General features: G+C 40.0%; 3 protein-coding genes across 22 annotated transcripts in view; 1 reads left to right on the forward strand and 2 right to left on the reverse strand.

Moving 5' to 3' along the window:
* LOC139762967 (uncharacterized) overlaps positions 1-14,436 on the forward strand; it is a 135,873-nt gene extending 121,437 nt beyond the window's left edge. For 3 of the 13 annotated variants that reach the window (XM_071688378.1, XM_071688377.1, XM_071688379.1), the window contains 2 exons: positions 8,417-8,641; positions 13,014-14,436. In XM_071688378.1, coding sequence (XP_071544479.1) covers positions 8,417-8,641; positions 13,014-13,052 — 264 coding nt within the window. In that variant the 3' untranslated portion in view covers positions 13,053-14,436. Of the gene's footprint in view, positions 1-3,099; positions 3,938-4,216; positions 4,645-5,465; positions 6,039-6,256; positions 6,346-8,416; positions 8,642-13,013 lie in introns of those variants that run through there. The other 10 variants (XR_011715893.1, XR_011715885.1, XR_011715891.1 and 7 more) reach the window with 10 other exon arrangements.
* The window catches only part of LOC139762964 (uncharacterized), a 614,722-nt gene that overhangs the window by 447,524 nt on the left and 151,858 nt on the right, over positions 1-15,340 (reverse strand). The gene's annotated exons all lie outside the window — the stretch shown is intronic.
* LOC139762968 (negative elongation factor D-like) overlaps positions 1-15,340 on the reverse strand; it is a 395,386-nt gene that overhangs the window by 83,632 nt on the left and 296,414 nt on the right. The window lies entirely within an intron of this gene.

A 15,340-nucleotide genomic window follows, 5' to 3' on the forward strand; every position in this document is an offset into this window, starting at 1 on the left:
GGCTCTGATTAGGGCTCTCAGTTGCCCGTGCTGTCTCAGTTGAAAAAAGCTAAAGAGATTATCGGGAAAAGTTTAAATGAATGGTACTCAGTTAGATTGGATCAGGAGAATTATATCATGATTAAATATATCAGGAAAGGTTGGTGACAGCTGTGTAGTGAGCCAGGACTTCAGTGGTTGTCAGGTTGCACTCCTCTGACCCAGTTAGCTGCCTTTTCTTTCTGACTCACCCACACATGGACAATTGGCACTCTGTCCACAAACACACAATCTCGTCATGTCATACATAACACTTGACAAAACTTAATTCATACAGCTCATTCTTTGTAACTCATAGATTTTTCCACAATGAGCTCTTATGTGCTATCCCTGTAGTTTGGCAAAAGGGGAGGAGCAGTAAATAAAAGTAGTTGGTAGGAACACTTAAGCTGAAGCTTTAGGTAGGTGGAGTCAATAGGAATATTAGTTAGGAGCCTCTCCAAACACTGTGCAAACACTCTCCAAACACTCTCCAAACTGTGCTAGAGTTGCCCTCTGCCTGTTGCATGTTAAGAGTGGGGCACTAAAGGCTAAGAAGTAATGCTGGAGTTCACTAGTTCTGGAGACTTGCCTTGGCCAACACTTCCTTGAGGGAGTTTCAGTTGGAACAGGTGTCAGAGATGTAGATAGACAGATACATTAGATATGTCAGCACTGGTCAACCAGGCATGGAAAAAGAAACGTAACTAAGTTAATGATTGAGGAAAAAGTTACTAGGTAGGATGGAACCATCACCACAACAGTAGTTTTTTTTAGTATTAGGAATATTGTTAATCATAACAGTATGTTTTTTGGTATGAGTAATATTGTAGATGCCATGTGCTTGACCTTCAAACATACTAGGATTTATTAGATATATATAATCCAGATTGGCATGTTATTTCTTGCATCATCAAGACTTTTCCCGATGATTAAGTCATTATAAGCTAGTGAGAACCTAATAGTTTACGTAATCAGAATTGGATTGCAACACATTGGACTTAAAAAACCAGTTTGCACTTATATGAAACTGACAGTTGTGTGTGACAAATTTTTGAGAATTGATTTTGCCTTTCAGTAACTGATTTATTACATTTTTGGATATTTAGTCCATAAGAAATACAAGGAATTTTGTTTTATTGACTCTGGTAGACATTTGATTTAAGGAATACATGCAGATAGATGGAAGATGAAAGCCAGCAAGGCAGCAGGTTTGGATGGTATTGCAGTGGAATTTATTAAAAAAGGGGGTGACTGTATTGTTGACTGGTTGGTAAGGTTATTTAATGTATGTATGACTCATGGTGAGGTGCCTGAGGATTGGCGGAATGCGTGCATAGTGCCATTGTACAAAGGCAAAGGGGATAAGAGTGAGTGCTCAAATTACAAAGGTATAAGTTTGTTGAGTATTCCTGGCAAATTGTATGGGAGGGTATTGATTGAGAGGGTGAAGACATGTACAGAGCATCAGATTGGGGAAGAGCAGTGTGGTTTCAGAAGTGGTAGAGGATGTGTGGATCAGGTGTTTTCTTTGAAAAATGTATGTGAGAAATACTTAGAAAAGCAAATGGATTTGTATGTAGCATTTATGGATCTGGAGAAGGCATATGATAGAGTTGATAGAGATGCTCTGTAGAAGGTATTAAGAATATATGGTGTGGGAGGCAAGTTGTTAGAAGCAGTGAAAAGTTTTTATCGAGGATGTAAGGCATGTGTATGTGTAGGAAGAGAGGAAAGTGATTGGTTCTCAGTGAATGTAGGTTTGCGGCAGGGGTGTGTGATGTCTCCATGGTTGTTTAATTTGTTTATGGATGGGGTTGTTAGGGAGGTGAATGCAAGAGTTTTGGAAAGAGGGGCAAGGATGAAGTCTGTTGGGGATGAGAGAGCTTGGGAAGTGAGTCAGTTGTTGTTCGCTGATAATACAGCGCTGGTGGCTGATTCATGTGAGAAACTGCAGAAGCTGGTGACCGAGTTTGGTAAAGTGTGTGAAAGAAGAAAGTTAAGAGTAAATGTGAATAAGAGCAAGGTTATTAGGTACAGTAGGGTTGAGGGTCAAGTCAATTGGGAGGTGAGTTTGAATGGAGAAAAACTGGAGGAAGTGAAGTGTTTTAGATATCTGGGAGTGGATCTGGCAGCGGATGGAAACATGGAAGCGGAAGTGGATCATAGGGTGGGGGAGGGGGCAAAAATTCTGGGAGCCTTGAAGAATGTGTGGAAGTCGAGAACATTATCTCGGAAAGCAAAAATGGGTATGTTTGAAGGAATAGTGGTTCCAACAATGTTGTATGGTTGCGAGGCGTGGACTATGGATAGAGTTGTGCGCAGGAGGATGGATGTGCTGGAAATGAGATGTTTGAGGACAATGTGTGGTGTGAGGTGGTTTGATCGAGTAAGTAACGTAAGGGTAAGAGAGATGTGTGGAAATAAAAAGAGCGTGGTTGAGAGAGCAGAAGAGGGTGTTTTGAAATGGTTTGGTCACATGGAGAGAATGAGTGAGGAAAGATTGACCAAGAGGATATATGTGTCGGAGGTGGAGGGAACGAGGAGAAGAGGGAGACCAAATTGGAGGTGGAAAGATGGAGTGATAAAGATTTTGTGTGATCGGGGCCTGAACATGCAGGAGGGTGAAAGGAGGGCAAGGAATAGAGTGAATTGGAGCGATGTGGTATACCGGGGTTGACGTGCTGTCAGTGGATTGAATCAAGGCATGTGAAGCGTCTGGGGTAAACCATGGAAAGCTGTGTAGGTATGTATATTTGCGTGTGTGGACGTATGTATATACATGTGTATGGGGGTGGGTTGGGCCATTTCTTTCGTCTGTTTCCTTGCGCTACCTCGCAAACGCGGGAGACAGCGACAAAGCAAAAAAAAAAAAAACAGATGAAAGAAGAGGCAGAGTGAGAGAGAGACATAAATGTTATATTGTATATAGATAGAATTAGTTTGTTTTTGATACAGAAAAGACAGAACAGTAGCATTTTGTTCAGATGAGCACCAATAACTGCAGGAGAAATAACGAGAAAGGAAAAATATGAGACCAACCAGAGGGAAATTAAATGGAAATGTTTACTTTGTGAAATATCTTTTCTTCTCTAATATTAGAATCCCGATAACTTATGTGTCCATTGAATACACATGGAAGCCGATTTGAAGGTATTTTCTGAAGCAGATAAGAGAGATGATAAGGAAGGAATTAATATGGAGCACCTCTCCATTAATATGATTTGTTACTGTAGTTCGCTCACATGGCTTCATAAGCAACGTAACTCTATATCTTAGATGACACCAAGATGACCTAAACCTAACAGGGCTTCCCCAACGAGAATGTTCATGAACTCGCAAATGTCTCTAGATGAAAGGAATGTCGCGTCTGTTACTTTAGACTGGACAATGTCATATTCTAGTTGTTGAAGTGGCTGTTTAATTTTCAGTTAACGTTAAGATTGCGTTATAATATGTTTATTCGGGTAAAATGACTGCTTTTGTATGTAAAAGTAAGTCAAAAATTGTAGCTTCACGGTTGTCCAAACCAAAATTTGAGTATGTTTATTTATATCTGTTGCCAATATCATGTTAAAGATGAAACAACCGAACCGCTCATTATGGCCTATTAAAACGACTCGGATTGCTTCACCCCGCTCAACTCGGCTTTGAACCGTGAATGAACTCCAGAAATATCTCGGGTTTATTTTATCATTATCTGATGGATCAGCTTGTTACATTTTATATATATATTCTCTGTCTTAATATTCGAGGAGATTTTATTGAGTTTGTTCCGGAAATAATGAGAAAGACATGGTAAAAACTCAATATTCGTTCGAAGGCTTGTGTTCGAAGCCGCTTCGAATCCACACCATACCGAGGTTTCGCGAACGAGTCCTTACCATTTGCAACCTCTTTGACCATCGGCTCCGTGAGGGTAAGTTCTCCAATCCTCTTGGGTTTCATGATATGCATTATTTCCCTACTTGATGTAGGGAGGAATTGAAATTTGACGCCATTAATCGACGGTTTCATATATATATTAAACTATGGCAGATTTGGAAACTTATTAATAATGTCCTTAATGGCGAATTGTGACGTTATTTCGTCTTGGTACATAGTGGCGCATTGGAAGTTGGTCTGAGGTCTTTAACATTATTTTGACACATTAGTTAAATGTGAAGGTTAGCTTTGACCAACAGCTTAAATGTTTCATTTATTTCATAATTGTGTAGTTTTTACAGAATGACTTGCTGCAAGTTATGATTCATAGAATGTTTTACAGCCATTAAATAAAGCATTAAGGGATATGTTTGCCAGGGAAAATGGAGGGTGATTGGATGTGATGTACATTTGGTATAAATTTATCTAAACTTTCACTGGCCTTGGTCAGCAAATATTTTAGTATTTTAATAATTTACATTTATCTGCTCCTTAGGATCGTTTTAAGCCTCGTAAATCTTTTGTCATTAACATTGATTATTTTACATTATTTACCAATCGCGGAAATCAGATCCAACATGGCGTCGGTTGATATAAACAACAGTAGTTCTGTTCTTGCGAATTGATTGATTGGTTGACTTTATTCAGGTGCCCATTGAAACCCATGTTGATGGATTGATGCATATACAGCGAGTAAATTAGGTAATTTACCACTTAAGTTCTTCATGACTTCGTTTTCAATATTAAGCTACTTTCTCCTGTGGTAATGGTTTAAGAATTTAATCTCTCATAATTGTGTAGCTTGCTGTTAAACCATCAGTTATGTCCTGACTATGATTGTCAAGTGACATTAGGCGAAACTAAATAGTCTGTTGACAAAAGAATTTCATTCTCAGTGATGAACTTGTTACTCCAAAGGAGCCCCATTATTTCCATGCTACTGGAAATAGTGCAGCTATGAAGCTACAGGAGCCAGAAAGGGGTTTTGGTTAATGGTAATGGAGCATCGAGGAATGTATGGGATAAGATTTCACTATCTGGGAGGGTAAGAATGGTTGTCTTAATGGTAATGGAGCATCGAGGAATGTATGGGATAAGATTTCACTATCTGGGAGGGTAAAAATGGTTAAGTTACAGTAATTCCAATGATGTATGGATGGGATGTTTCATTTATCGCCCATATTTCTTTTAAAGGAAATATGCAGTTAATTTATTGTACAGTTAAGTAGGTTGCTTGTGGTTTGGCATACAGAGCTGCGGAAGATGTAATTTCTAGCATATGCACAAGAGAGAACATGTTGATTAATCTGCTTATCCTATGTACAGTTTAGGAAGTGTACCCAATTGTTTTGTACTCGTGGGTATGTCAGTATTTTTGGTTTTGTGGTAACTAGTTGATTAATATATTGAGAATTATAATTGATTTTAAAGGAGAAACTGCTTACGTTGGCAGTGTTGAGAATATCTGCATTTAACAAATGACGTTGGTTTTTAATACGAGACTATTCACTTTTATTTTGCAGGAGCAGGAGGACAAATGCAGTCACAAGGGTCATCCACTTGATCTTCCAAACCATCATCGAGATCATTAGAAGATATCCTCTCCGAGTGTTCCTGATACCTGCTGAAGATGTTTCGTGTCTGGTGATTTTTTGACATGACCCAATTTGACAGAGTGACTGACATGACTTGACAGCTTTGTTTTGTTAGTTTAGAAATGGTATTATGCATATGTTACTGTTAAGTTTACTAATATTGCATGCATATTTTAGCATATTTTGTAGTGGATGTAGTAATACAATGTATATAGTAACATATCTGATAATTCATTTGAGGAAGTAGCAAGGGATAAAAATATCGTAGTAGACTACAATTATTGCAACTCTTTGCGTAAGCAGTTGCAGTTCTTTGCATCTTCCCCACCACACACACACACGCACCACACCACACACCACACACTTGCATTGTTTTGTTTTTTCCTTTCTTCAACAATATCTGTTTCTGAATTTTTATTTTTTCCAGGCCTGTTGTATGATATGATGTCAACATTCAAGGTCACAAGTCAGTTGTATATAACTGACAGGAATGGCTGCTAAGTAAGTACTAATATACCATACTGTCAATTATTTACCAAATGATTACCTATACCTTGGAGAGGAATGGTTTTATATATTTCTGGTCGGCATCAAGTAAGATTTAAAGATCTGATAGGCATAGTTGTATTAGGATAATCATGAAAGCATATACTAGTAATGGAAGTTTCTGAATTGACACATGTATCCTATGTCAACCTCTCTTGTATTATTTTTTACAGTCCTATTGTATGATGTAGTGAGAAGGCATCGTTCAAGAAGATAGAAGTCCCAGCTGTTGTATGTAATTAATAGGAATGGCTGCTTTCAAGTAAGTTATTATACCATACCACCATATATTTATTTATTTTGCTTTGTCGCTGTCTCCTGCGTTTGCGAGGTAGTGCAAGGAAACAGATTAACGAAATGGCCCAACCCACCCCCATACACATGTATATACATACACGTCCACACACGCAAATATACATACCTATACATCTCAATGTACACATATATATACACACACACACATATACCCATGCACACAATTCACACTGTCTGCCTTTATTCATTCCCATCGCCACCTCGCCACACATGGAATACCATCCCCCTCCCCCTCATGTGTGCGAGGTACCGCTAGGAAAAGACAGCAAAGGCCCCATTCGTTCACACTCAGTCTCTAGCTGTCATGCAATAATGCCCAAAACCACAGCTCCCTTTCCACATCCAGGCCCCACACAACTTTCCATGGTTTACCCCAGATGCTTCACATGCCCTGATTCAATCCACTGACAGCACGTCAACCCTGGTATACCACATCGATCCAATTCACTCTATTCCTTGCCCGTCTTTCACCCTCCTGCATTTTCAGGCCACGATCACTCAAAATCTTTTTCACTCCATCTTTCCACCTCCAATTTGGTGTCCCACTTCTCCTCGTTCCCTCCACCTCCGACACATATATCCTCTTGGTCAATCTTTCCTCACTCATTCTCTCCATGTGCCCAAACCATTTCAAAACACCCTCTTCTGCTCTCTCAACCACGCTCTTTTTATTTCCACACATCTCTCTTGCCCTTACATTACTTACTCGATCAAACCCCCTCACACCACACATTGTCATCAAACATCCCATTTCCAGCACATCCACCCTCCTGCGCACAACTCTATCCATAGCCCACGCCTCGCAACCATACAACATTGTTGGAACCACTATTCCTTCAAACATACCCATTTTTGCTTTCCGAGATAATGTTCTCGACTTCCAAACATTCTTCAAGGCTCCCAGAATTTTCGCTCCCTCCCCCACCCTATGATTCACCTCCGCTTCCATGGTTCCATCCGCTGCCAGATCCACTCCCAGATATCTAAAACACTTTACTTCCTCCAGTTTTTCTCCATTCAAACTTACCTCCTAATTGACTTGACCCTCAACCCTACTGTACCTAATAACCTTGCTCTTATTCACATTTACTCTTAACTTACTTCTTTCACACACATTACCAAACTCAGTCACCAGCTTCTGCAGTTTCTCACATGAATCAGCCACCAGCGCTGTATCATCAGCGAACAACAACTGACTCACTTCCCAAGCTCTCTCATCCACAACAGACTTCATACTTGCCCCTCTTTCCAAAACTCTTGCATTCACCTCCCTAATAACCCCATCCATAAACAAATTAAACAACCATGGAGACATCACACACCCCTGCCACAAACCTACATTCACTGAGAATCAATCACTCTCCTCTCTGCCGGTAACCTCAACCCATTTTGAGAAGGCTCCTCTCACATGTCTCTTTTATTCCCTTTCACTTGGGTAGTTTTCTATCCATAGAAGTAGTTTCCCCTTTGTTACCCATTGATCCAGCATCTAAGAAGTTTCCCCCTTATTGTTACCCAGTGATCCAGCTTCTAAGCTTTATGTGTAGAACAATGTCAGATGCTTTCTGGCAATCCTGATACAAACAATCCACCCAACCTTCCCTTCTATCTAGATCATGCACAACAGAGGTATTTTGTATGTGAGGGTGGCGACATACATCGTTATGCTAGTCTAGCTTGATGAACTAGCTAACCATGAGAAGTAAAATCATTATGAAGTGCTTATATTAATGTGAAAGGTTTTATTTAACATACTGGACATGATCTGCAGGTAGCTGTTGGTGATGCAAAAGGTTGTATGCACTTGATTCCCCCATGTAATCAAGAACAGAGTCAAAGATGACAGTGCAGGATAAGAATTATGAAAGGATTTAAGTGTGAAAATTGGACAAATGCCATAAACTAACTATCTTTCAAGAATAGCCTAACTTAAGCAACACACCTTCTCTGCCCCAAGCCCACCATTATCTACAAATATACATTAATATTGCTGCTTAACAATACATATATCCTGGCAGGCATGGCATCAACCAGTACCCATGACAGAACTGTACTCACGTCTAGAGAACTGGTGTAGAAAGCAAGTTTCTCAGAGAAATGCAACACTAAAAGGAAAGCAGCGTAGGAGAGCACTGGTTGCTGTCCTGGACAAGGAGACTGAATTGCTGAGATCCCTTGAAGCTCACAGAGCTATACGCTCTGCTAGGAGGAGGAATGCAGCCATTGCCAGGTTTCTGCAGGAGGTTAGTGCCTGCTATAATTTACTTTATCCTTCTGATAATGTTTAATAAAATGTGGTAAACTGTTTACTGGATTCACATATTCCGTTCTCTTATTTCAACCTGTTTATCTTTCAGTATAATATCTCGTATTTCAACCTGTTTATCTTTCAGTATAATATCATTCCTCTCATGTATCATTCACCTTTGCTTGCCAATTTTTCATTAAACATGAAAGTAAATATTATGTCCTTGTACTCTGTAGTGAAATACCTTTAATCTTCCTCTCTTTGATTAATGTTACTTGACTGATATATTGAAATTCAAATAAACTGCCTCCTGCCATATGTCATGACCATCTTAATCCTGTTCCAAAACTTTACTAACTTCTAAACAATATCTACATGTCTTAATCCTACTTTTCTATTTTCCTGTTATTACACATTTAGATTTCTTTACTGAAGATCAAATACATGCTTTTTGACTTTTATCATATCAAGTCTTTCTTATGGGTACTGATTACTTTAGCAGCCAATTCTTCTCCATTATCATAAGTTTCCTGCATAAGACAACTTCTAAATTTTTCACTATATTTCTGAAGCTCTGACATCGCGCCATTGAACTCTTTTCTTAAGATACAGTATCCATCCATCACTGTTCTCCACACATATTCAGCTGCACCAGAAGTAGTGTACACCTTTACAATATATGTAACTCCACTTCCAATAACAGGGGTTGTAATAAGTGCACACAATATAAGAGCCAACAGATGTTTCTTCAACTTGTGCCCAGTGGCACAGTGAATAGTCTTTCATATTGCTAGATCTTTTCATTTCTACAAATCCAGAAATCAAAAGCTAAGTCAGCAGGTGAAATTTACATTTCTATTCTGGCATAAATGCTTGTATTATATGCATCATTCTTTCATACCTTTGAATAATTTCATCAAACCTCTCTTTTTCATATGACATAGTATCTTCACATAAAACCCTTAGCCAGTTACCACAATTTTCAGACATAGGTACTTTCTGATTATGAAGTTTGTCTTTGATGCATGAAATGTATGTCAAGTTGGTCGAATGTTGAAGTGCTCATCAACATGCGTCTGTGTATGGTTACTTGACCATACATCACATGGTGGCTGAGAACTGAGCTCAGGTGTGGATATGCGTGCAAGTATGGACATGGATGGTCAGGGTAGCACTGTGGTTTTTCCTCTACTTCGTACAGGTGATATGAAAGTAAGTCATCAGCCATATGACATATAGTATCCTGTGATATAAATCTCATGTAGATATAAAGAATAAAAATTACTAGTTCATATATCTGAGTAGCATCCACCTCTTGTGTTGTAATAATTGTACAACTATCTGGAAGTAATGCATTCCGCAACACTTCATATCATTCCAAGATCGTATGGGAGCAAACACAGGGCTCTATCCATCATATTACTTGGCAAAAGGTTACCATAAGCATTATTCAGAGCTGGATTCTTGGAGCATTTGTCTTGCAGTGTGCAAATAGGAATTACTTGGTGATAATAACTTTTATTCTACCCAAGGTGTTACTTGCTCAAGTGTGGGAGGTTGGTGGTGCTGTTGGAGGAGGTATATATATATATATATATATATATATATATATATATATATATATATATATATATATATTTTTTTTTTTTTTTTTTTTTTTTTTTTTTTTTGCTGTCTCCCGCGTTTGCGAGTAGCGCAAGGAAACAGACGAAAGAAATGGCCCAACCCACTCCCATTCACATGTATATAAATACACGTCCACACACGCAAATATACATACCTACACAGCTTTCCATGGTTTACCCCAGATGCTTCACATGCCCTGATTCAATCCACTGAGAGCACGTCAACCCCGGTATACCACATCGATCCAATTCACTCTATTCCTTGCTCTCCTTTCACCCTCCTGCATGTTCAGGCCCCGATCACACAAAATCTTTTTCACTCCATCTCTCCACCTCCAATTTGGTCTCCCACTTCTCCTCGTTCCCTCCACCTCTGACACATATATCCACTTTGTCAATCTTTCCTCACTCATTCTCTCCATGTGACCAAACCATTTCAAAACACCCTCTTCTGCTCTCTCAACCACTCTTTTTATTTCCACACATCTCTCTTACCCTTACATTACTTACTCAATGAAACCATCTCACACCACATACTGTCCTCAAGCATCTCATTTCCAGCACATCCACCCTCCTGCGCACAACTCTATCTATAGCCCACGCCTCGCAACCATACAACATTTTGGAACCGCTATTCCTTCAAACATACCCATTTTTGCTTTCCGAGATAATGTTCTCGACTTCCAAACATTCTTCAATGCTCCCAGAATTTTCGCCCCCTCCCACACCCTATGATTCACTTCCGCTTCCATGGTTCCATCTTCTGCCAGATCCACTCCCAGATATCTAAGACACTTTACTTCCTCCAGTTTTTCTCCATTCAAACTTACCTCCCAATTGACTTGACCCTCAACCCTACTGTACCTAATAACCTTGCTCTTATTCACATTTACTCATAACTTTCTTCTTTCACACACTTTACCAAACTCAGTCACCAGCTTCTGCAGTTTCTTACATGAATCAGCCACCAGTGCTGTATCATCAGCAAACAACAACTGACTCACTTCCCAAGCTCTCTCATCCACAACAGACTGCATACTTGCCCCTCTTTCCAAAACTCTTGCATTCACCTCCCTAACAACCCCATCCATAAACAAATTAAACAACCATGGAGACATCACACACCCCTGCCGCAAACCTACATTCACTGAGAACCAATCACTTTCATATCTTCCTACACGCACACATGCCTTACATCCTCGATAAAAACTTTTCACTGCTTCTAACAACTTGCCTCCCACACCATATATTCTTAAAACCTTCCACAGAGCATCTCTATCAACTCTTATCATATGCCTTCTCCAGATCCATAAATGCTACATACAAATCCATTTGTTTTTCTAAGTATTTCTCACATACATTCTTCAAAGCAAACACCTGATCCACACATCCTCTACCGCTTCTGAAACCACACTGCTCTTCCCCAGTCTGATGCTCTGTACATGCCTTCACCCTATCAATCAATACCCTCCCATGTAATTTACCAGGAATACTCAACAAACTTATACCTCTGCAATTTGAGCACTCACTCTTATCCCCTTTGCATTTGTACAATGGCACTATGCAAGCATTCCGCCAATCCTCAGGCACCTCACCATGAATCATACATACATTAAATAACCTTACCAACCAGTCAACAATACAGTCACCCCCTTTTTTAATAAATTCCACTGCAATACCATCGAAATCTGCTGCCTTGCCGGCTTTCATCTTCCGTAAAGCTTTTACCACCTCTTCTCTATTTACCAAATCATTTTCCCTAACCCTCTCACTTTGCACACCACCTCGACCAAAACACCCTATATATGCCACTCTATCATCAAACACATTCAACAAACCTTCAAAATACTCACTCCATCTCCTTCTCACATCACCACTACTTATCACCTCCCCATTAGCCCCCTTCACTGAAGTTCCCATTTGCTCCCTTGTCTTACGCACTTTATTTACCTCCTTCCAAAACATCTTTTTATTCTCCCCGAAATTTAATGATACTCTCACCCCAACTCTCATTTTCCCTCTTTTTCACCTCTTGCACCTTTCTCTTGACCTCCTGTCTCTTCCTTTTATACCTCTCCCACTGAATTGCATTTTTTCCCTGCAAAAATTGTCTAAATGCCTCTCTCTTCTCTTTCACTAATAATCTTACTTCTTCCCACCACTCACTACCTTTTCTAATCAACCCACCTCCCACGCTTCTCATGCCACAAGCATCTTTTGCGCAAGCCATCACTGCTTCCCTAAATACATCCCATTCCTCCCTCACTCCCCTTACCTCCTTTGTTCTCACCTTTTTCCATTGCTTAATGTGCTTACTTAAGTGACAAGGAGAGATTATATGTTTATGGACATAGTGCCTGCAGTCCACATGTAGGTGAGGCTTGAAGATTTGGAAAACCATGATCTGTGCAATCAGATATGTATAAACTCTTGATTTTGTTTTTGTGTGTGCTGCTGAGGCTGTGTTTTCTGATTTTGATTATATTTGTGAGAGGGCTTAGTTTTGGTAGCTTTTAGCATCTGAAACTATGAAAATATTTGGCGATTAGGGAAGAGATGATGATGTAGCAAGCTCATGTTGGTATACATGTTAATGTAAGAATTACAGCACTGGGTGGAGTACATATATATGGCAACAAATGATAGGTGCAGTATTATACGTGAGTTATAACTTGATAGCAGTAGCAGTGCTCCTTGCACGTAGATTTATTAAGCTCTTTTCATTGTTGACTTATTTTCCAGGTGTCTTCTGTACGAATGTGGAATGGCCTTAGTGCATGATATGGAGCAGCAGCAGCAAGAAACACACGTGACCACTGCCGACTCGACAGAACTTAGTTGATAATAGAAGTATGTTTGTATATAAGTGCCAGTTTAGTTTATTTACCAGGCTTCCAAATACTTTAGGATTTAGTGATGAGTCATTCTTACAGAATGAGTTTAGGAGGAATAACATTTTTACTTGCATGGGAGGTGGGTTGATTAGAAAGGGTAGTGAGTGGTGGGATGAAGAAGTAAGATTATTATTGAAAGAGAAGAGAGAGGCATTTGGACGATTTTTGCAGGGAAAAAATGCAATTCAGTGTGAGATGTATAAAAGAAAGAGACAGGAGGTCAAGAGAAAGGTGCAAGAGGTGAAAAAGAGGGCAAATGAGAGTTAGGGAGAATAAAAAAGATGTTCTGGAAGGAGGTAAATAAAGTGCGTAAGACAAGGGAGCAAATGGGAACTTCAGTGAAGGGGGCTAATGGGGAGGTGATAGCAAGTAGTGGTGATGTGAGAAGGAGATGGAGTGAGTATTTTGAAGGTTTGTTAAATGTGTTTGATGATAGAGTGGCAGATATAGGGTGTTTTGGTCGAGGTGGTGTGCAAAATGAGAGGGTTAGGGAAAATGATTTGGTAAACAGAGAAGAGGTAGGAAAAGCTTTGCGGAAGATGAAAGCTGGAAAGGCAGCAGGTTTGGATGGTATTGCAGTGGAATCTATGAAAAAAGGGGGTGACTGTATTGTTGACTGGTTGGTAAGGTTATTAGATGTATGTATGACTCATGGTGAGGTGCCTGAGGATTGATGGAATGCGTGCATAGTGCCATTGTACAAAGGCAAAGGGGATAAGAGTGAGTGCTCAAATTACAGAGGTATAAGTTTGTTGAGTATTCCTGGTAAATTATTTTTTTTTTTTTTTTTCATACTATTCGCCATTTCCTGCATTAGCGAGGTAGCATTAAGAACAGAGGACTGGGCCTTAAGAGGGAATATCCTCACCTGGCCCCCTTCTCTGTTCCTTCTTTTGGAAAAAAAAAAAAAAAACGAGAGGGGAGGTTTCCAGCCAGCCGCTCCCTCCCCTTTTAGTCGCCTTCTACGACACGCAGGGAATACGTGGGAAGTATTCTTTCTCCCCTATCCCCAGGGAGGGTATTGATTGAGAGGGTGAAGGCATGTACAGAGCATCAGATTGGGGAAGGGTATTGTGGTTTCAGAAGTGGTAGAGGATGTGTGGATCAGGTGTTTGCTTTGAAGAATGTATGTGAGAAATACTTAGAAAAGCAAATGGATTTGTATGTAGCATTTATAGATGTGGAGAAGGCATATGATAGAGTTGATAGAGATGCTCTGTGGAAGGTATTAAGAATATATGGTGTGGGAGGCAAGTTGTTAGAAGCAGTGAAAAGTTTTTATCGAGGATGTAAGGCATGTGTACGTGTAGGAAGAGAGGAAAGTGATTGGTTCTCAGTGAATGTAGGTTTGCGGCAGGGGTGTGTGATGTCTCCATGGTTGTTTAATTTGTTTATGGATGGGGTTGTTAGGGAGGTGAATGCAAGAGTTTTGGAAAGAGGGGCAAGTATGAAGTCTGTTGTGGATGAGAGAGCTTGGGAAGCGAGTCAGTTGTTGTTCGCTGATGATACAGTGCTGGTGGCTGATTCATGTGAGAAACTGCAGAAGCTGGTGACTTAGTTTGGTAAAGTGTGTAAGAAGAAAGTTGAGAGTAAATGTGAATAAGAGCAAGGTTATTAGGTACAGTAGGGTTGAGGGTCAAATCAATTGGGAGGTAAGTTTGAATGGAGAAAAACTGGAGGAAGTTAAGTGTTTTAGATATCTGGGAGTGGATCTGGCAGCGGATGGAACCATGGAGGCAGAAGTGAATCATAGGGTGGGGGAGGGGGCGAAAATCCTGGGAGCCTTGAAGAATGTGTGGAAGTCGAGAACATTATCTTGGAAAGCAAAAATGGATATGTTTGAAGGAATAGTGGTTCCAACAATGTTGTATGGTTGCGAGGCGTGGGCTATGGATAGAGTTGTGCACAGGAGGATGGATGTGCTGGAAATGAGATGTTTGAGGACAATGTGTGGTGTGAGGTGGTTTGATCGAGTAAGTAATGTAAGGGTAAGAGAGATGTGTGGAAATAAAAAGAGCATGGTTGAGAGAGCAGAAGAGGGTGTTTTGAAATTGTTTGGGCACATGGAGAGAATGAGTGAGGAAAGATTGACCAAGAGGATATATGTGTCGGAGGTGGAGTGAACGAGAAGTGGGAGACCAAATTGGAGGTGGAAAGATGGAGTGAAAAAGATTT

The sequence above is a fragment of the Panulirus ornatus genome, chromosome 45, assembly GCF_036320965.1.
Source record: "Panulirus ornatus isolate Po-2019 chromosome 45, ASM3632096v1, whole genome shotgun sequence".
In the NCBI taxonomy this organism is placed as follows: Eukaryota; Metazoa; Arthropoda; class Malacostraca; order Decapoda; family Palinuridae; genus Panulirus; species Panulirus ornatus.